The sequence below is a fragment of the Rhinolophus ferrumequinum genome, chromosome 6, assembly GCF_004115265.2.
Source record: "Rhinolophus ferrumequinum isolate MPI-CBG mRhiFer1 chromosome 6, mRhiFer1_v1.p, whole genome shotgun sequence".
Lineage (NCBI taxonomy): Eukaryota > Metazoa > Chordata > Mammalia > Chiroptera > Rhinolophidae > Rhinolophus > Rhinolophus ferrumequinum.
Genome location: NC_046289.1, coordinates 71544185 through 71566340, shown reverse-complemented (window position 1 = coordinate 71566340; position 22156 = coordinate 71544185). Strand labels below are relative to the sequence as shown.

The 22156-nt window shown below is 48.3% G+C and overlaps 1 protein-coding gene across 1 annotated transcript in view; it reads left to right on the top strand.

Annotated features, from left to right (window-relative positions):
* Positions 1-15866, top strand: part of TEP1 (telomerase associated protein 1) — a 36252-nt gene extending 20386 nt beyond the window's left edge. Inside the window, 35 exon segments of the mRNA XM_033108989.1 lie at positions 433-557; positions 837-950; positions 1034-1151; positions 1284-1478; positions 1606-1781; positions 1881-2037; positions 2153-2332; positions 2796-2888; positions 3183-3315; positions 3470-3620; positions 3876-4009; positions 4218-4306; positions 4560-4674; positions 5096-5336; positions 5532-5655; positions 6536-6660; positions 6786-6885; positions 7088-7243; positions 7389-7601; positions 7851-8004; positions 8112-8324; positions 8955-9115; positions 9385-9498; positions 10551-10658; positions 11022-11154; positions 11248-11324; positions 11417-11549; positions 11694-11830; positions 11999-12123; positions 13401-13547; positions 13698-13794; positions 14727-14832; positions 14939-15144; positions 15272-15376; positions 15637-15866. Coding sequence (XP_032964880.1) covers positions 433-557; positions 837-950; positions 1034-1151; positions 1284-1478; positions 1606-1781; positions 1881-2037; positions 2153-2332; positions 2796-2888; positions 3183-3315; positions 3470-3620; positions 3876-4009; positions 4218-4306; positions 4560-4674; positions 5096-5336; positions 5532-5655; positions 6536-6660; positions 6786-6885; positions 7088-7243; positions 7389-7601; positions 7851-8004; positions 8112-8324; positions 8955-9115; positions 9385-9498; positions 10551-10658; positions 11022-11154; positions 11248-11324; positions 11417-11549; positions 11694-11830; positions 11999-12123; positions 13401-13547; positions 13698-13794; positions 14727-14832; positions 14939-15144; positions 15272-15376; positions 15637-15759 — 4878 coding nt within the window. The 3' untranslated portion in view covers positions 15760-15866.
* Positions 15867-22156: the final 6290 nt, after the last annotated feature.

Here is a 22156-nt window from a genome sequence, read left to right as displayed (position 1 = left end):
GAGTGGCCAAGTCCTAGATGAGGGAATTTCTTTGAGAAGTACCTCTGGGTTAACCAGGGATAGGAGAGTTAAGAGGGCAGGTCTGTTTAGGTTTTGCCATCAGATGGATCTGAGTTCTGATCTCCCTTCTGTCATTTTGCAGCGTTGTGGGAAATAGCTTATGCTAATCTGGTCTCAATTTCCCCATATATTAAAGAGAAACAGTGACATCTCCATTGCAGGGTTATTAGGAGAATTAGAAATCTATAAAAAACGCTCAACACATGACAGGCATTCAACAAATGTTAGCTGTAAGCTCTATTTTATTGGCTTGTGTCTGGAGGGAGGGAGACATGTTACAGAGATGAAGGAGCCCTGGCGTGTTGGCAGGTTTCAGGGGAGGGGTTAGATGATGTAGGACTGAACCCGCCTGCTGTCTGCCCTCTTCCTCAGGCCCGGCAGTACCCTTCAGGTCGCTCTGTGACAGAGATGGAGGTGATGCAGTTCCTGAATCGGGGCCTCCGCCTGCAGCCCTCTGCCCAAGCGCTCATCTACTTCCGGGACTCCAGCTTCCTCAGGTACCTTCTGTGGCCTTCGGGCTTCGGCCTCCACAGAAGGCCAGACAAGGCCAGAGGCCATGTCTTCTCTCCCCACAGTCAGAGTATGGGAGAGGGAGCTAGAAGAGAGAATTAGGGCTCAGAGGGCTTGCCTTTGTAGACCAGATCAGCCTTGGAGCTGAAATTGGGAGATCTGCATTTGAGGGATTTCAGGGAACCACAGCGAGGTCTGGTGGTTGGGGGTACAGAGATGCGAGGGTCAGAGTCCAGCATCACTCTTGGGGTGTTTTTGGTGGTCAGCTCTGTGCCAGAGGCCTGGAAACCTGACTTTATTTCTGAGTCTGAAGAGGCTGTACGTCGGATCTCAGAACTGAAGAGCTACCTGAACAAACATAAAGGGATCACCTGTCGCAGGTGAGCTGGGGGAGGTGGATGGAGAGATGTGGTGAGGGGAGCCAGGCCTGCTCTGACTCTGCTTGTGCTCCTTCTGCCCACAGATACTCCTGTGAGTGGGGGGGCGTGGCAGCTGGCCAGCCCTATGTTGCGGGGCTGGACGAATTTGGGCAGTTGGTCCTGCAGGATGTGTGGAATATGATCCAGAAGCTTTACGTACAGGTCAGCAGGAGAGCTGGTGGCCAGGGGAGTGGAGAGGGGGTAGGGTGGGAAGTAACTTGGTGGGGACTCTGAGTTTTAGGCCTGAGGTCCTGAGGAGTGTGGAAACATAGTCAGTGCCCCATGTGCCCTCAGCCCGAGGCCCAGCTGGAGCAGCCAGTGTCCATCCCAGAAGATGACTTGGTCCAAGCCACCTTTCAGCAGCTGCAGAGCCCCCCAAGTCCTGCCCGACCTCGCCTTCTTCAGGACACAGTGCAGCAGCTGCTGCTGCACCGAGGGAAACTGAGCCTCGTGACCGGGCAGCCGGGACAAGGGAAGACCGCCTTCCTGGTACAATCTCAGAGGCCTGGGCAGGAGGGAGGGAGGGCTGTGTGGGCTAAGGAGGGCTGAGGAGGTGGGGCACAGGGAGCTTGTGCATGTAAAATGTGACCATGTTTTCGGTTCCCTTCCCATACAGGCGTCCCTTGTGTCAGCCCTGCAGGCTCCTAATGGGGCCAAGGTGGCCCCCGTGGTCTTCTTCCACTTTTCAGGGGCCCGCCCTGACCAGGGTCTTGCCCTCACCCTGCTCAGACGCCTTTGTGCCTATCTGCATAGTCAATTTCAAGAGCCGAGCTCCCTCCCCAGCACCTACCGGTGTGTATCCCCACCACTAGCCCTGCCTTGTTGATGCTGCAGGATGCTACCCCTGCGTCTCCCTCTCCGCTGACCCCGGTCCTTCCCCTCCGCGTACAGGGGCCTGGTGTGGGAGCTGCAGCAGAGACTGCTGCCCAAGTCTGCTCAGTCCCTGCAATCTGGCCAGACCCTGGTGCTGATCATCGATGGGGCTGACCGGTTGGTGGACCAGCATGGGCAGCTGATCTCAGACTGGATCCCAAAGACCCTTCCCCCGGTGAGTGGGAGAAGGAGGTGGTGGGGCTGGATGCAGCAGGGAGGAGAGGGGCCTCTCCAACATTGTTCTCCTCTTTTTCCTTCCACCTCCATACCCTTTTGCCCAAATACCACAGCGGGTGCACCTGGTGCTGAGTGTGTCTAGTGATGCAAGCCTTGGGGAGACCCTTGAACAGAGCCAGGATGCCCGTGTGGTGGCCCTGGGGCCTCTGGAGCCATCTGCCCGGGCCCGATTGGTGAGAGAAGAGCTGGCTCTGTATGGCAAGCGGCTGGAGGAGTCCCCTTTTAACAACCAGGTGGATGGAGGCCAGGGCTGGTGGGTGTGTGGGGTGAATGTGGGAGCTGAAAGGAGCAGGGTGCTGAGGCTGCTAGCTGCCCCACACAGACCAGCTGCCCCTTCGTTTTCTCAGGAACTCTGTGCCAGGGGACGTTGTTAATAAGATAACTGATTGCTTATAATATCACCTAGCCTTTTCCCCTGCTGAATGGCTCCTCCAGGCCCCATCCAGGTGAGGGGAGGAGGAAAGCTGTGGTTATCAGGTGGGGTCGGCTGAGCCACAGGGAATTCCTTGAAAAGCGACTGGCTGGGCAGAGCAGCATAGGGAAGGGATGGCTGTGCCCCTAGGTGATGCCCTTTCCACTGCTGGGGACTCGCAGAGGAGGAGCTAGTGGGCTTTGTGCTGGACCAGAGGACGGGGCCAGAGGGCAGTCTGTGGGCAGGCTCTCGGGTCCCCATGCTGAGTCCTCTGATCTTGTCAGATGCGGCTGCTGCTGGTGAAGCGGGGCTCAGCCCTGCCGCTCTATCTACGCTTGGTCACTGATCACCTGAGGCTCTTCACGCTCTATGAGCAGGTCTGTTGAGGATGTCAGCCCCTGCCCCTCATTGTCTAAGTCCGAATCCCACCTGCCACTCTCCATTCAGCTTCTTGCTTCCCCATCCTTAGCCTGCTCCCACCCTCATCTTTTACCATCTTTGATCACCCATTCCCCTCCTGACCTCGCCTCCAACCCCACTTTTCTCCCACTTGTTTCTCTTTCCTTTTCATCCTTTCCCATGGTTTCGCCTGCTGCCCCCTCCTCTCCCTACAACCAAAGCTACCTCTTCCTCTCCCCCAACTGACTGAAGCCCTGTCTCTCTTCGCCCAGTTGTCTGAGAGACTCCGGACCCTGCCTGCCACCATGCCCCTGCTGCTGCAACACATCCTGGGCACGCTTGAGCAAGAGCATGGCCCTGAGGTCCTTCCCCAGGCCTTGGCCACCCTTCAGGTCACACGTAGCGGTCAGTGCTTGGGGTGGGTTGGGAGGCAGAGGCTCAGGGCTTGGATGACCTTGGTTCCGCGGGGGTTTCAGTGAGCGGTGCAAGGAGGGGCTAGGTGTGCTGGGGACGAGAAAGCTGTGTGGTTTGGTGAGGGCCTCAGGAGCTTCCTTTTCAGGTCTGACTGTGGACCAGGTGCATGGAGTGCTGAGTGCATGGCGGCTACTTCCCAGGGGGACCAAGACCTGGGAAGAAGTGGTGGCTGCTGGTAACAGTGGGGACCCTTACCCCATGGGCCCATTTGCCTACCTCGTCCAGAGTCTGCGCAGGTACGAGTATCCCCAGCTGAGTTCCCGCTGACCTCCTGGGTCTTTCCTGATTTGAGCCAGAGCCCTATCCGATCCTTTCTTCACCCCGCGCTTCTCTTGGCATAGCCCCTGACACCTGTGTCCCAGACTCTGAATAGCTGCCACTCAAGTTACCACTGTTTGAGGGGGGAATGGGAGCCCATATCTGCGCCAGGATGCTCAGTGGTGGGCCTCCTCCCTCCCTTCTCCTTCCTTCTCTTCCTTACACGACGACAGTTTGCTGGGGGAGGGCCCCCTGGAGCGGCCCGGCTCCCGTCTCTGCCTCCCTGATGGGCCCCTGCGAACAGCAGCTAAATGTCGCTATGGGAAGAGGCCGGGGCTGGAGAGCACAGCACACGTCCTCATTGCAGGTGATTGCAGCCCAAGTCAGCTTGGGGCACTGGGGATGGGGCTGGGCCTGGAGGCCAGGAGCATTCACTGGTGCTCCCCGTTGGCTGGCCATCTCCTGCCACCCCCCCAGGAGGAGGGCTTACTATACATAGCCTGACGGAGGGGATCTTTGGAGATGCTTCAGGGCGGAGCCCATCTCAAGTCTGTTCCTGTGACCCACACCTGCAGCTCAGCTCTGGAAGACCTGTGACCCTGATGCCTCAGGCACCTTCCGAAGTTGCCCTCCTGAAGCTCTGGGAGACCTACCGTACCACCTGGTTAGTCCCCACATCCCATAGCCACCTTCTCCCAAGCAATTGCTTTGGCTGTTCTAAGACCCCTCTCACCTTGACCACCACTCCCATCACCACTGCCATTACCCCTCCCAGACTCCCTCTGCCTTTCTCCTTTTGGTGTTCCTGCCCTTCTCCGTCGGGTCCTTTGTCCCAGCTCCTAGGCTAGGTCCTAGCTGCACTAGGCCCTCCTTGCAGCCTCTTCATGCCCCTAACGAATCCACTCTGGCCCTCCCAGCTCCAGAGCGGAAACCGTGGCCTTCTTGCAGAGTTCCTCACCAGTCTCCATGTGGTGGCCGCACACCTGGAACTGGGTCTGATCTCTCAGCTCCTGGAGGCCCATGCCCTCTATGGTGAGATGAGTCACTGGGGGACTTCTTCTCTTCTCTAAGATTTGGGGTTCTGGGGGCCTCCTCAGAGGGAGATGTAATGGAAAAAACAATCTAATTTCCTTTCCAAGTTGAAAATGCTACGAGGTAAGTGAGTCTTGGGAGACCTTTTGCCTAGATCTCTTAGACCAGAGGTTCTCAAACTAGTGAGCATAAAAGAAGCTGGGAAACTTGTTCAGACTGTAGATCTCTAGGTTCCTAGATTCTGGCTGGCTAGGTCTAGAGTGCGCCCTAAAATGTGTACTTTTAACATGTGTTCCTGACGTGGGGCCAGAGGGCCACACTGTGAGACTTACCATGTTAGATACATGTATGATTGTATTTTGTGCTGGGGTTCATGGAGGTCCAGGCTGGCTCCCAGTGACGCCCTCCATCTGTTCCATAGCTTCCTCAGTCCCTGAAGAGGAACAGAAGCTTCCTGAGGCTGACGTTGCTGTCTTTCACACCTTCTTGAAGCAGCAGGCTCCAGTCCTCAGCCAGTACCCCCTGCTCCTGCCCCAGCAGGCAGCCAATCAGCCTCTGGACTCGCCCCTTTGCCGCCAGGCCCCCCAGCTTGCCCAGCGATGGCACCTCCAGCGCATGCTGCGGTGGCTTAATAAACCCAAAACCATGAAGGGCCAGCAGAGGTAAGACCCTTGACCCCAGACCCTGGTAAGCCCGTCAACGAGCAGGCTGCAGCCCTTTCTGAAACTGGAGAATGAAGGACAGACCAGAGTCGCCATGGAGAAGGGGATTCAGGCCCAGAAATGCAGAAATGAATTTTTGTTTACTCCCTTCCCTTCATTCCTCATTTCTTGCCTTTCTTCCTGCTCTTTCTCTAGCTCCAGCCTGTCCCTGGCAGTTTCCTCATCCCCCACAGCTGTGGCCTTCTCCCCCAGTGGGCAAAGAGCTGCTGTAGGCACTGCCAGTGGGACAGTTTACCTGTTGGACCTGAGAACCTGGCAGGTATGACACTCAAGGCGGGGCAATTTACCTTCATAAAAGCCTCACAGATTGCCCTGGGGCCCCAGATAAGGCAAGTCCACCTGCCATCACCCTGTTTCAGTCAGCAACTTTACTTTCCTCTTAACAGCTCAAAAGGGCTTGGTCCAAAGATCAGTCACACAGACAGCAAACATTTGCCACACACCTTCCATTCAAGGCACTGTACTAAGCATTGCAAGGAACACAGGGCTTAGGACCTTGCCTTTGCCTACCAAGTGGTCGGTTTTGTTGAAATATAAGGTCTAGAAGGTAAAAAGAAACCGAAACATAACCATGCCCCATAGATTAGAGCTGAGTGCGTTGTACGGTGACTGGATAGAGGACAAAGACGGCCAGGCCTTCCGGGTAGAGTAAGGAGCCTGAGCAAAGATGTGGGAGGAGAATGTTTCCTGTGTATTGCTGGGAATGGTTGCAGCAGAGGGTGCTAAAGGAGGGTGATGACAGATTAGGCTGGAGAGTTGGGTCTCTCCTCTTCCCACCCATATCATTCCCCCATATGCACTGCTCGTATGCGTGCGTGTCATGTCATTCCCACTCAGACCCATCAGAGTCTTCTGTGAACTGGGGATATGTCTAGGGTTCGGAGTGGGGGAGAACATGTGCCGCCACTTGGATTACGAGGCTTCACGTGAACGTGAGCTTGGCCTTGGGCTGGAATGGAACCAAAGGTTGTACTTTGGCCCCACATCGGGAATACTTGTTCAAAGAGGGCCACGCTTTGAGACCTCCATAAAGGATGTAGATACCTGTTGTGGCCTCCTTTTTGGTTGGGGCTTGGAGGGGCTGGACAAGGGGGGGTCAAAGGAGGATCCTGAACGTGCTTTCCTGCTCTCTCTCACAGGAGGAGAAGTCTGTGGTGAGTGGCTGTGATGGGGTCTCCTCTTGTTCATTCCTCTCGGACAATGCCCTCTTTATTACTGCCTTTGACGGGCTCCTGGAGCTCTGGGACCTGCAGCATGGCTGCCGGTAAGGGCTCCCCCGTGTCTCGGAGTGACGGCCTTTCCTGTTTGTGGGAAGCCCAGGGGCAGGGAATGAGGAGGGAGCCTGTGGCCAGGAGGCCCCAGGGGCCTGACGCTGTCTCCCTGGGATAGGGTGGTCCAGACCAAGGCTCACCAGTACGAAATCACCGGCTGCTGCCTGAGCCCAGACCGCCGGTGGCTGGCTACCGTGTGCCTGGGGGGATGCCTAAAGGTAATGACTGGGGGCTGTAGTAGTTAAAATGGCCCTAGCTGCTGGGTCAGCCTATGAGGTTGTTCTGTCAGTGTGGCAGAGTCTGCCAACCGCCTTCCCTGCTGCGGGCGGGGACTGGACAAGGTGGTCCCTGGACCTCTAGGATGAAGGTGCTCAGGCATCTGTCTTCAGCCCCTGATGCTTCCCCTTCTCCCTCCTCCAGCTGTGGGACACAGTCCGTGGGCAGCTGGCCTTCCAGCACACCTGTCCCAAGCCCCTGAACTGCATTGCTTTCCACCCAGAGGGGCAGGTAATGGCCATAGGCAGCTGGGCCGGCAGCTTCAGCTTCTTCCAGGTGGACGGGCTGAAAGTCACCAAGGTGAGAAGGTCCTCTGTCGCCCTGGGGGAGGAACACAGAAGGTTGGGAGTGGAAGGCGGGGAATGACACACATCCACATTTTGTGTCACTTTGGGCTTGTGTTGCGAGCAGGCCCTGACATTTCCATTTCTACCTCCCCATGTAGGAGCTGGGGGCCCCCGGAGCCTCTGTCCGTTCCTTGGCCTTCAATGCGCCTGGGCGGGTTGTGGCTGTGGGCCGGCTGGACGGGATGGTGGAGCTGTGGTCATGGCAGGAGGGGGCACGGCTGGCTGCCTTCCCTGCCCATGGTGGCTTTGTGGCTGCTGCCCTTTTCCTGCGTGCTGGCTGCCAGTTACTGACGGCCGGAGAGGATGGCAAGGTCAGGTTACAGAGGGCTTGGGGTGGGTTATGGGGAGTGGGTAGCAAAGGCAGGCAATATTTGGGTGAGGGTAGGCCTTTGTTGAGAAGACTATGGAGGAGCTTGGCTGGTGCGAGTGTCAGGGAGTGGGGTGCGAGTGTGTGTACTGATAGCTCTCAGGAGAAAAGTCTCTAGAGGGAGAATTGAATGGGGTGGTTGTAACTCCGGGGTGCAAGTGGAATATCTTTAAGCCCTTTTATCGGCCCTCAGGTTCAGGTGTGGTCCGGGTCTCTGGGTCGTCCCCGTGGGTGCCTAGGTTCCCTTTCTCTCTCTCCTGCCCTCTCTGTGGCTCTCAGTCCACATGGTGATCTGGTGGCTGTTGGGTACCGAGCAGATGGCATCAGGATCTATGAAACTTCTTCAGGTACTGAAGGGAGAAGGGATGGGGCATTTGAGCCTTTGGAGGGAGGTCCCCCCATCCTGATCCCCTTTCCAAGTGTTTTCTCTCATTTGGTTTCTCTCATTTTCTAGGTTCACAGGGGGCTCTGTGTCAAGCACTAGATGTGGCAGTGTCCGCACTGGTCTGGCTAAGCCCTAAGGTGTTGGTGAGTGGCGCAGAAGATGGGTCCCTGCAGGGCTGGGCACTCAAGGAAAGCTCCCTTCAGTCCCTCTGGCTCCTGTCCAGATACCAGAAGCCCGTGCTGGGACTGGCAGCCTCTCAGGAACTCTTGGCTTCTGCTTCAGGTAGTACTGGGCTCTGGGCAGGGTTGTGAAACATTGTTCCTTTTAAACATGCTAATACCTTTCTTCAATTTATATGTATATGTGTGCATGAAAAGACACACACATACAATTGTTTTTACAACTTTCAAGATGCTCTAAATGCATTTATTTTGCATAATCAGTCTAGACTACGTCTTCTTGTTCCCTAACCCTGATTCTGGGACCTCTTTGCAATCCCTGTGATGCTTTGATTTTCTGCCCAGCGGGAGACTGCTGTATAAAGGGATGGGTTTCCCTGAGGAGGTGAGAGAGGTGTGGAGGTGAAAATGCAGAGTGGCCTTAGTTCTCACTAGGGAGGAGGCTTGGTCCAAGTGACCCCGGGCACTTGAGACGGGGAGGGTTTGGAGGTGCAGTGGGGAGTTAGGGGGAGACAGCAGCTGCAGAGCCGGCTCTGGGAGTACCTGGCGTCCTGTGCTGTGTACTTACATGGTGACCGGCCTTCTCTGCAGCCTGCAGCTCCCTGCATCCCTCCCTCGGAGCTTTGCCCTGAGACCTCACCCTCAGCCCCCACGAAGGCTTTTGTCTTTGGCCTCCGGACCTGTGTTCCTTCCCCTTTCAGGGAATCTTATTCTCTCCCTCTTTCCAATGCAGAGGATTTCACAGTGCGGCTGTGGCCAAAGCAGTTGCTGACACTGCCACAAAAGGCAGAAGACTTTCCCTGTGGCACTGAACTCCTGGGACATAAGGGCCCCGTAAACTGCTGTAGCTTCAGCACTGATGGAGACAGCCTGGCCACTGGAGGAAGGGATCGGGTGAGCCACAGAAGGATGCAACCCCTGGCCCCTGCTCCCCCTGGGTCCCCAGGCTCCCTTGGCCCCACAGCCCCTCTGGTTCCTGGATTCCTGAATGGCCCAATTGCCATTGCTTCCTCTGGCTATTTGCTTTGCCAGACCTGTGCTGGATCTGCCCACGCTTCCTTCCTTGATACTCTGTTTCCTTGAAACTTCTTTCCCGAAATGGCCCTTGTGTTCCTACCACCCTCCTGTGGTCCTAACTGCTCCATCTTTTGGGACCTATCCAGAGTCTCCTCTGCTGGGATGTGAGGACACCCACAGCTCCTGTTCTGACTTGCTCCTTTTCTGCCTGTCACCGTGACTGGATCACTGGCTGTGCTTGGACCAAAGACAACCTACTGGTGAGTGAAGGGGAGGAGTGGTGCAAAGCTCAGCAGGCTTCCTGGGGGAGGACGACACTCCCCATCTCATCCTTTTCTGACCCCCACCCCATTTATAATAGTAATTGCTACAATTTATTGAGCACTTAGGACATGCCAGGCACTGGACTCAGTTCTTTGCATATATTGCCTCATTTAATCTTTGCAGCACCCTGTAAAGTAGATACTGCTATTATCTCTAGGGTACAGACAAGGATATTGAGCTCAGATAGATTCAAGAACATTTCCAAGGCCATGTAAGTGATGCAGTCTTCAATGCATCTGGGTGGATTGTGGCTGTGGGCCAGCTGGCCAGGATGGGAAAGCTCAGGCTCTTCAGAAGAGCACAGAACTGTCTCCCCAAGGCTTTAGGATGCCCCATTCCTGCCCGTGGAGTACTGCTGTGATTTCTTTGTCTGGAGGCAAAAATCAGTCTTGCCTTATGCACTCGAGGTTTCAGAGTGTGTTTAAATGCATCCAGCTTGCATAAGCAGGCTCTGCAGCCATGTCTAACTCCCTGTCACACCCCAGCCCCGCCCCCACCCCATCTCACCCCACCCCAGTGTCACTTGGGCCAAGCCTCTAGCAAAGCCTAGTTATTCAATGTAGAATCCCCATGTTGTTCTTAAAAAGAGATGAGAAAGGAGTGAGTGTCAGTTGAATAGACTTTTCCCCTTTGTCTGGGTTTGTTGATTGACATTATGTTAGTGAGAAGGACAGTCGGTACTATTTATTCAGCGCTCACTGTGTACCAGGCAGCGGGCTAAGTCCTTTGTGTAGATGCATCAGCCCCACAGCAACCATATCAGACAGGTGCACTGTCATTATCCTGGTTGAATCGATGAGAAACCTAAGTCTCAAAGAGACGAACTTGCCCCAAGTCACAAAGTAATGAATGGTGGAGGTAGGATTTGAACCCAGGACAGCCCATGCTCTTAATCACAAGACTTACTGCCCTCCACCCGACATTATAAGCACACAGAAATGCTGGAGGGATGCTGCTAATCCCACTCCTCTGACCTTTGACTCTGCAGATCTCCTGCTCTAGTGATGGCTCTGTGGGGCTGTGGGACCCAGAGTCGAGACAGCAGTTGGGTCAGTTCTTGGGTCATCAGAGTGCCGTGAGCGCCGTGGCGGCTATGGTGAGAGGCAATGGAGAGTTTACGGGGGTCTCTGCGAGGCTAAGGGGGCTTCGGGAGGCTGGATGAATTGGGTAGCGAATCCCAAAGGCAAAGAAGTAGAAAGAATGAGATGCCTGGGCCTGGATTAGGGTGTGGAGACTGAGGGTGGGCGTGTGAGGAGAGAGGGCATGAAAACACAGCAGTTTAGATTCGTGACCTTGTGGGAGGACTGCAGCCCTGAGCCCCCAGCTTCACGTCCCGAGTTCTCCACACTGTGACAGTAAGCCCCTAATTCTCAGCCCACACCTAATGCTCTGTGGTGGGAGTCGTGCTTCCCATATCCTGCACAGCGTAACTCTTCTCTGATCCTGTGCTCTGGAGCAGGAGGAGCACGTAGTGTCTGTGGGCCGGGATGGGACCTTGAAAGTGTGGGACCATCAGGGTGTGGAGCTGACCAGCATCCCTGCTCACTCAGGACCCATCAGCCACTGTGCAGCTGCTCTGGAGCCCCGTGCAGGTGAGGAAACATCAGCCACCTTCCCTTCCCCACTGCCTCTTCTTTCTCCCCTGCGTCTCCCCTTCTTCTCACTCAGTATCTATGTCTTAACAGCTGGCCAGCCTGGCTCAGAGCTTCTGGTGGTGACTGTTGGACTGGATGGGGTCACACGGTTGTGGCATCCACTCTTGGTGAGTTTACTGAAAGGACTGAGGTGGAAAAGATACAGTGGGATAACCTTCTGTGTGTCAACGCCTTATTGTCCCATCTCTGTCCTTCCTAGGTGTTTCAGACACATACCCTCCTGGGACACAGTGGCCCAGTCAGTGCAGCTGCTGTTTCAGAGGCCTCAGGCCTCCTGCTGACCACCTCAGAGGATGGTTCCATACGGCTCTGGGAGGTACCTAAGGAAGCAGGTGAGTGAGGTTTGGAGAGAGGCAAGGTAAGACAGAGCGGTTTGTAACTGGGACCAAGAAGGTCAAGGGTAGCCTGATAGCTCCTTCTGTATCCCAGCAGTGGCAGTGGTCCAGCTCCTAATGATTCACTTCTCTCTTCTCCAGATGACACAAATATACCCAGGAGTCCTGCAGCCATCACTGCTGTGGCCTGGGCCCCAGATGGTTCTCTGGCTGTGTCTGGGGATCAAGCTGGGGAACTAACCTTATGGCAGGAGGCTCAGGCTGTGGCCACAGCACAGGTGAGTTGGGGCAACCCCAGTGCTTTGTCTATGTGAATTCTGCTCCGGCTCTGTATCTAATGGTACGTGCTGGGGTTGGAGGTTGCATAGATGGCTGGGAGAGGAAAGAGGGTTAATCTTAATCCTGGTTTCTCAGAAGTACTGAAGTGAACTTGTTGTATACACCAGGCTCCAGGCCGCATCAGTGCTCTACTCTGGTACTCGGCAAACACCTTGGTTGTTGTCAGTGCTGATGAAAAAATCAGCGAGTGGCGAGTGGAACTGCGGAAGGGTTCAACAACCAGAAATTTCAGGTGAAATGAGGCATCTGGGTTAAGGTGATAGTAACAATAGTCTCCTTACACCCAGGATTTTACTCAAATCACACCACCTCTACTTCTGAAGTAGGTCAACAGGAGGTTAGTTATTAGGCAGAAAAAAGTCCCCGGGAAACCGTTTTCTACTCCTTGTCATGTCAACTTAAATAATAATTATTAAGTGCCTACTTTATGCTAAGTTTTGGGCCAGCCAGTGTGAACCAGGTTGAAATTTATTTTTTAATTTAAAAAGCTCCCAGTAGAGGAATGTGCATATAAGTAAATCATCGACAATGTTCAGAGTGATTAGTGCTATAGTAAAGGTCTATATACCGGCGGTGCCAAAAAAATGTGTATAAGTGGACACTTTGGTCAAGCAGTAGTTCGCCATGATCAGAAGTGTCTGGACGCTGATGGTAACCACTTTGAGCACCTCTTGTAATTGCAGAAGTCATACATGACTTGTAGTCATCTTTTGTTACCGGTACATATTATTACAATTTTAATAGTTTTTTCCTTCCTTAAAACGTGTATACATTTTTTTGGCACCATACACACACACACACACACACACACACACACACAAACACACACATTTCCTAGGGCTGCAGAATTTGTGAAATTTACAGTTGCTATTTGAGGTGGGGCTTAAAGGGTGCATAGGAGATTTCTGGACCAGGAAGGGAAGGCCATGGGTAGGAAGAGGAAGTAGTAACGTTAACAAAAGGCATGGAGGCATGAGAGTACATGGTGTATTCTGAGTAGATATAACCAAGTTTTGGGGCTCTTGGTGGGAGTTGGGGGGAGTTTGGGTTGAGAATATAAACTGGGGCCAGGCTGCAGAGGGCACAGTGCTAAGAATTTTGAGCAGAATAATTATCTGAATTTTAGAAAGAGAAGTCGGATCACAGTATGGAAGACGGATAGTAGTAGAGAGATACTAAAGTTCAGGAGACCACCTTTATAGCTGCTGCTATAGTCCAGGGAAGACAGGGATAAGGAGGAGAGATACAGATTTAGGGACTGTTTCAAGTAAGAGCCACAGTGCTTATTGATCAGTGGGAGGTCAGGAGGGAAGGAAGTGACAAGAATGTTAGAGATACCTGAGCAAGTAAGGGGATGGTGGTGATGAATATTGATGGAAGAAAAACAGAAAGGAACAGAATTTTGTTTTATACTTTACTCCTGAGGAATTCATGGGGGCACTGAGCAGCCTGAGAGAGGTGGACTAAAGTAGGATCTTTCTCTGTCCATGTGCCATTTTTGAGCTACAGTCTTCACCTGAACCAAGTTCTACAGGAGGACTTAGGATTCCTGGCAGGTGTGGGCCTGGCCCCTGATGGTCATTCCCTCATCTTGGCCAACGCGGATTTGCAGTTACTGCACATGAAGAAGGCAAAGGATGCTCCCTCTGTCATCTGGTAAGATCCACAATGCTGTTTCCTCCCAGGCAGGAGAAAGAGGAAAAGTGGGTTAGGGCTTACCCTGAGGTTGGGTCTAACTTAGAACAAACCCTGGGGTCTTACAGAGAGGTTTTCCAGGGCTCATCCTCTTTCTTTCTTATAAACCAGGAACAGGTATACGGAGCATCCTATAATGTTGTCTACCCACCAGGAGTTTGGTGTGTTTGTCCTGCAGCCAATGGCCCCTGGAATTCTTTCTGTCTTAGTAAGTCCTGTTTGGGTGTGTGTTCAAACAAACATTTGTCCAGAACCATTATTTTAATACCTCGTGGGTATGACGGAGGATAAGAGGGAGGGAAAAGCAGTTGGTTCCAAATCCCCTTCTCTTCCTTCAACTGGAGCAGCTCTACTTAAGAGCATTATACATTGGGGTTTCCCTCTAAGATTTCACTGATACAAAAAAGGATTCTAGTGTTTAAAAACAATCACGGGAAACCATAAATCTAGGAGTTTTGTTTTGTTTTGTTTTGTTATTTTTTTTAAGTGTTTTTCCAGGACCCATCAGCTCCAAGTCAAGTAGTTGTTTCAATCTAGTTGTGGAGGGCGCAGCTCACACTGGCCCATGTGGGGATTGAACCGGCAACCTTGTTGTTAAGAGCACCACGCTCTGACCAACTGAGCTAACCGGCGGCCCCTAGGAGTTTTCTTAATTGCACTCCCCCCAATCCCCCATGTCCCGATTTCTCTTGTCTTGCCACTGTGAGTATGAGCAGTGTCTGGAACAATACTGGCATATCTCATAGACATTATGTTGGGCTAAAGAAGCCAGACACAAAGGAGTACATATTACATGAATTCACTTAAATGAAGTTCAAGAACAAGCAAAATGAGTTTATAGTGACAGAAGGCAGAATATTGTTTGCTCTGGGGGTGGTAATGTGCTGGTATGACTGGGAAGCGCAGTCATGTAGGCAACTTTCCAGGGTGATGGAAATATTCTACATCTCCATCTGGCTGGTGATTATATGGATGTATACATGTGTAAAAACCCATGGAGATGCACAGTTAAGATTTGTGTAATTTATTGTATCTAGGTTACAGTTAAAAAATAAAAATCCAGAGCAGAAAACAGTTGCTTTGTCTGGGCACAGTTCAAGGATACAAGTAGGCTAAACAAAATGCTCCATCCTTTCACAGAGGCAAAAGGAATCCGGAGAGTTTGAAGAGAGCCTGGACTTTGATCTGAACTTAGAGAATCCTAGTGGGACCCTAATATCAGTCACTCAGGCCAAACCTGAATCTGGTGAGTGGCGATGGGAGGACTCAAGGAGTCCAGAGGGGACCTAGAGGAGGATGGTGGATCCTTCAGTGCCTGAGACCTGGATCTAACTCTGCCCTCCAAATGGCAGAGTCTTCATTTTTGTGTGCCAGCTCTGATGGGATGCTATGGAACCTAGCCAAATGTACCCTTGAAGGAGAATGGACCCCAGGAAACATCTGGCAGAAAACAGTAAAAATGCCTGAAACCCAAACTCCAGAGACAGACGCACCTATGTTTAGTGACATGCATAGCTGGCCAACAAATCCACATCTAAAGACACAGCAGCGTAGAAAAGTGAGTTTGAGGGAAGGGTCACAAATACAGGGGAAGAGGCTCTAGGTCTCACCCCAGCAGACTGATGCTTTCTTGACTGAGGAGGGTCCCCTGAAAACTCACCATACATTTCTCCTTCTTCTCTGAGATTCACTCGGGCTCTGTCACCGCCCTCCATGTGCTGCCTGAGTTGCTGGTGACAGCTTCAAAAGACAAAGATGTTAAGCTGTGGGAGAGACCCAGTATGCACCTGGTAAGTGTGTGTGTGTGTGTGTGTGTGTGTGTGTGTGTACACGCACATACACAAGGCGTACTGAAGGGATGTCACAAGAGAGCAAAGTTGGCCTAGGAGAGTACAAAAAATCAAACGTCTATTCTCTTCTATCCTTTTTGCAATAATGTGTGACTAACGTGTTCTAAATAAAAGGCATTATTAATGTGAGAGAAAAATAAGTTAGTAAAGAGGTCCTAGGCTTGTAGCCCTCATCTCCCTCGTTTTTGTTCCCATTCTAGCTGGGCCTGTTCCGGTGCGAAGGGGCAGTGAGCTGCCTGGAACCTTGGCTGGGGCCTAACTCTACCCTGCAGCTCGCAGTGGGAGACACACAAGGCAATGTATACTTTTTGTCCTGGGAATGAAGACGCACTCTTCAGGGCAAAGATGGCATTTGTGCTAGAGATGCAAAGACTGCAGATTCTAGTGGCTACTGTTTTGGTAAAATTATAAAAATAAAGTATCTGAAAATCTCAAATGCAGTCCTCCCTACCTGTCTTCTCATGTGGGTTTGGACCAAGAAGGAAAAAAATGGATGTTATAATGTTTCTTTTCTAATTTAACATTATTTTTTACTAGAACTGCAAAACAGTAACCAGACGTTTAGCAGATATTCGTTGAAACTAGGCTTTAGGAATCTTGTATCATTTGCTGGGCCCAGGACCCGAAGATACCATTCCTGCCAAAAGGGATGAAAGTGATATTGGCCAGCACTTAGTTTACATAGAGAGCTGGAGACTCTCATGTGGTCAAGAAAGAATAAGGGGAGGAACAATGAGCCAATAGTGCCCCAAGTCAGGACATTTAGAAAGAACAGGAGTAGAACTAGGACAACACGAGTTTCCTCTTACAGAAACAGCGCCATCTACTCAGAACTAACTGCCCAGATGGGAGGCGAGAAGCCAGGGCACTGAAAGCAGACGGAGTCGTCTGGCTTTCACCACTTGGAGAGCAGCAGCCACTTGACTCGGAAGCACAAGTCATACAGTAATTTACATTCTTGGAAGAGATCACAAGTCTCTCTCCAAGTGAAGCTCACAAAGATTGAGAGGAGTTGAAAGGTGGAATAGTCTTACTGACCAGCGTACCAAAGTCCAGCATCCTCTTAAAGGTTCTACAGCCTTATTTTCCCATAATTCTATCTTATGGGAGAGGACATTACCTGAAGCCCTTTCTGTGTAAGGGTTAAGGGTCTCCTGTGTGTAAGAATTCAAGGACTTGTATGTGATAAATCAAGGCTATTACAGGATGTTGTCCTGGGTCGATAGGGCTCTCTCAGAGAAGTACCATTTCACTCTGGTCTAGAAGTGAGTTTTGAGGATTTGGGGAGTTGAGGGGTACTGAGTTTTGTTCTTACTTCACCCCGATTCCAGATTGTACATGGAGAAATCACCTGAGGGACTTTACCTTATCTCCCAATGCCTCATGGTCTCCCTCAGTCAGGATAAAGACATAGGAATGCCATCCGCTGATAAGGCTTAATCACAGGTCATGCTTCCGTCTTTTCTCCTGTGCCTCATGCTAGGGCTTTAAATATACCTTCTAGACCACCCCCTCCACAGGTACCTTGTGACTAGAAGTCCAAGTTACGGTAATTTGAAATTTATGATTTATAATCCTACCTAGAATGCTACAGTGAATCACGGCATGGCATCATCCTAAAAGTCGCTGGTCTCAGACTGTTGCCTTTTACTCCTCTGAAAGCATGGGCCAAGGAGGAAGCCCAAATGTCTGTCTTCCACACTCTAAGAGTTCTATAAAAACACCCCAGCTACGGCTAGAGGAATGGGATAGAGAAAATGAAGCAAAAGCTAACTTGCTCAATAGACTCAGCCTTGTTGCCCAGGTCCATTTGAAGCGTTTCCTTCTGTCTTTCTTATTGTGGAGATAAATATATAGCCAGGTCATAGTATAATTGCTATGAGTGAAGACAAGAAAGGACTCTAGGTAACAGTAAATAAGTACCCAAGGGAGTTGAAGGGAAAATCAATTTAGGTTTTACATTAAATATCTTCTGCGTCCTTATCATTAAACAGGATTTCGGTGTCTCCCAGTGTCTGGACAAGTTCCACAATTATAGCCACTGGATTGTAGGATCATAGGACATTGGAACAGTTTTATCTTCTCTTACCCATCCATACAGGCAACTTTTGCATATGCCCAAATTTTATACATGCTTTTACACATCTGCACAATCTGTTTTTGAAATCTAGAGTAGATCTACTCAAAGTTTGGTTTGTGGACTAGTGCCAGTCCACAGATTATTAATGGTTCACAATGACGTAGGTGTAGAAGTTGAGAGTAAGCATTTAGAAACTTACAGGAATTTGAAGTGATCTTATATCTGACAAATTTAATAAAATTAAGGCTTGTATCTTGTATGATTTTTGTTTCATTTTCCTAATAACTCATTTTTATTATATTTACAAAAGTATTGGTCCGTGACAGATCAGACATTAAAACAAAGAAACAAACAACTGTTCATCACAGACGGTTTGAGAAGCACTACTCTAGAGAGAGTGGGTAACAAAGTGGCTAAAAGCATGGACTTGGAACAAGACTGCCTGAGTTCATGCTTCCCTTTCCCATCTTTAGAACAGGCACAAGAATGGTGCCTATTTCATGGGGCTATTGTGAGGATTAAATAAGTTAAGATGTGTAAAACCCTTAGAACAGTAGCTGACGCTTTTGTGGTAAGTGTTCAGTAAGTGCCAGCTTGACTAATCTTTTACTCATCCAGTGGTGCAAGTTTCACCTCGTTATTCCTCAAAAATGTTTCGGTTATTGTATAGATTTAACTGATATTCTCTCAGATACCTCATGTTTCTATCCAGGACAAGGGCACGTTTTGTATCACTTAGGATATTGAGGTTACGGTGTGGTAACAACCCCAGAATCTTGAAGTAGCAAAGGTTTATTTCTTACTCATGCCATTTCTCAGTGAGGGGGCTCTGCTCTACTTTGCTCACACTTAAGAGATCTATGCTTCACTGACTCCAAAGGCAAGAAACAGGAAATGTGGCAAAAACCCTTTTGGCTCTAAATCTTCCACCTAGAAATAAAATATATTATAAATATGAGCAAAGTAAGTCACGTGGCCCTACCGATTGTCAAAGGAGAGGGAAGTATCATCCTACCATGTATCTGGAAGGAGAACCAGGAACCAGATACAGTTACAGCACTAAAGAACCTGTCTGTGTTGATGCTTCTCCAGTGGAGTGGCTCTTAATTCTTCTTTTAAAAAATCATTTAAGAGTTACATAAGAGTTGCAAAGATAGTACAGAGTATACCTGTGTACCCTTCATCCAGCTTCCTCTAATGTTAACATCTTATATAACCATGCTATAGTTATCAAAACTAAGAAATTAACTGGCACAGTATTAACTACAGACATGATTTGTCCACTGATGTCTTTATGTTGTTTCAGGGTCCAATCTAGAATACTACATTGCCTTTAGTCATCATGTCTCCCCAGTCTCCAATTGTGAGAGTTTTTCAGTCTTTCCATAACCTTGGCACTTTTGAAGGGTGCTGATCAGGTGTTTTGTACAATGTCCCTCAGTTAGGCTTTGTCTACGGTTTCCTCATGGATAGACTGAGATCACGGATTTCAGGGAGGAATACAAGAGATGACGTGCTCGTCTTGTTACATCATATCAGAGGCACATGTATCAACATGACTTACTTTTTATCACTAGTGACGTTAATCTTGATCACTTTTAAGCTTTAGTTGATGTTTGCCAGGTTTTTTCTAGTATACCTTTTCCATACTTTGTTACAGGCAAGTCACTAAGTCCAGCTCACACTCAAGGCGAGGGGTACTAAAGCTCCAGGAGGGAGAGGTATCACAGAATCTGTGGTGGTGTGTTAAAATCCCCGCAGTACTCAGTGCATTCCGAGGTAGGTTTTTGGAGACAATGCAAACGTCCTGTTTCACGGGCTACTTTTGGCATCCATCCATTGGTTTGACTGCAGCGGTTACTTTATAGTCTTCCAATGATTTTCTATTGCCCTAAACCTTCAACATTAACTGAAATTCTTCTGCAAGGAATGTTTATCCCTTCCCCATTTTTTTAATCTATTGGGTCATTCACTTTATCTGTTTTACTCTTTGGGAGCCTCTGAATTTTGATACTCAAACTTCATAGTATGTACTATGCAACATGTCAATGCAACATTTTTTTGGCCAATATTTATACAGGATAAAATATATCACAAAAATTCAGAATAATTTTTATTAAGATATAATTTATTTTTACCTTTTAAAGTGTAGAGTTCTGTGGTTTTTAGTATATTCCAATATTGTGCAATTCCACTAATTCCAGAACATTTTCATCATCCCAACAAGAAACACTGTACCCATTAAGCAGTCACTTCCCTCTCACACATTCCTCCAGCCACTGGCAATCACTACTCCACTTTTTTTACTGTCTGGATTTGCCTATTTAATACATTTCATACAAATGGAATCATACAATATGTGGCCTTTTGTGTGGCTTCTTTCACTTATTATTATGTTTTCAAGGTTCATCCATGTTGTAGCATGTATCAGTACTTTATTCCATTTTATAGCTGAATAATATTCCATTTTATAGATATATTTTGTTTGTCCATTTATCAGTTGAGGGACATTCTGGTGGTTTCCATTTTTTGGCTATTATAACATTGCTATCAACATACATGTACAAGTTTTTGTGTAAACATTTCTTTTCAATTCTCTTTGTTATATACCTAGGAGTAGAATTGTAGGTCCAATGGTAACACTACGTTTAACTATTTGAGGAACTGCCAAATTATTCTCCAAAGCAGCTGTACTATTTTACATTCTCATGTAATATATGAAAGTTATAATTCATCCACATCTTCACCAACACTTGCGGTTGGTCTTTATTATTATAGCCCTGCTAGTGGGTGTCAAGTGGAATCTCATTGTGGTTTGGATTTGTTTTCCTACTATCTAATAATGCTGAGCATCTTTTCATGTACTTATTGGCATTTGTATTTCTTCTTTGGAGAAATGTCTATTCAAATCCTTTGCTTGGTTTTTAATTGTATTTGTCTTTTTATTGTTAAATTAGAAGAATCTTTATATATTCTGGATACTAGATCCTCATCAGATTATGATTTGCAAATATGTTCTCCCGTTCTTCAGGTTGTCTTTTTACTTTCTTAATAGTGTCCTGATGGACAAAAGTTGTTTTTTTGTTTGTTTGTTTGTTTTTCTGGTCTTAAAGAATATCTATTTATCATCTTATGAGACAGCTCGATTGATCTGTACCTACTGTGGCCACTTTCTGACCCAAATTCAGGGTTTGTATGGAAAATTGCAGTCAGTTTGATTGATGAAATCCAAAGATCTCCAACTATGCAGATTCCAACCAAGGGCTTCAATGTTGGCATTGTTCATTGGAGGTGCATGCTTGGAGGCTGCTCTGACCTGCTTCCGCCACTCTTGATTATTTTATACATTTCTTAGAAATACACTTAAAAACAAGTTGAAATTTTGTATCCTACTGCACCCTTTTAGAAATGATTGGACAAAAGTTTTAAATTGTGATGAGGACTAATTTATCTATTTTCTTTTGTTGCTTGTGCTATTGCTATTGTATCTCAGAAACTATTGCCTAATCCAAGGTCACAATGATTTCCCTCTGTATTTTCTAAGCTTATAGTTTTAGCTCTTCATTTAGGTCTTTGATACATTTTGAGTTAATTTTTGCATGTAGTATGAGGTAGTGTTCCAAACTGATTACTTTGCATGTGGATATCCAAGCACCATTTATTGAAAAGACTATTCTTTCACCCATTTAATAGTCCTGGCATCGTTGTTAAAAAAAAATTCACCATAGATGCATGGGTCTATTTCTTGACTCTCAATTTTATTGATCTATGTGTCATCTTTATGCCAGTGCCACAGTCTTGATTACTATAGCGTTGGTAGTAAGTTTTGAAATCAGGAAGTGTGAGTCCTCCAACTTTGTTGTTTTCCAAGATTGTTTTGGCTATTTGAGATCCCTTTGCAATTATATATATGAATTTTAGGTTTGTCTTTTCCACTTGTGCAAAAAAAGCTGTTGGAAGTTTTATAGGAATTCATTGAATCTATAGATTGCTTTGGGGATCTTTGGGGAGTATTGCCATCTTAATAATAGTCTTCCAATCCACGAACAGAGCATCTTTCCATTTGTTTAAGTCTTCTTAAATTTCTTTCAACAACGTACTGTAGTTTTCAGTGTACAAGTTTTGTGCTTTGGTTAAATCTATTCCTAATTATTTTTTGATGCTGTTGTAAGTGGAATTATTTTCTTAACTTCCTTTTCAGATTATTCATTGCGTGTACAGAAATACAATTTTATTTTTGTAAATTGACTGTGTCCTGCAACCTTGTTGAACTTGTTTATTATTTCTAATTTCTTTTTGTATGTATTCTTTTGGCTTTTTATATATTAGATCATATAACATTCAAATATAGTTTTACTTCTTCCTTTTCAATCTGGATGTCTTTTTATTCTTTTTCTTGTCTAATTACTATGGCTAGAACCCTGTACAAGACTGAATGGAAATGGTGAACGTAGACATTCTGGTCTTGTTCTTGATCTTAGGAACGCTTTCAGTGTTTCTGTGGGTTTTTCGTAGAAGTCCTTTAAGTTGAAAAAGTTCCCTTCCATTCTCAGTTTGTTGAATGTTTATCATGAAAAGGTGTTGGATTTTGCCAAATGCTCTTTCTGGTCATGTGATTTTTATCCTACATGAGTTGATTT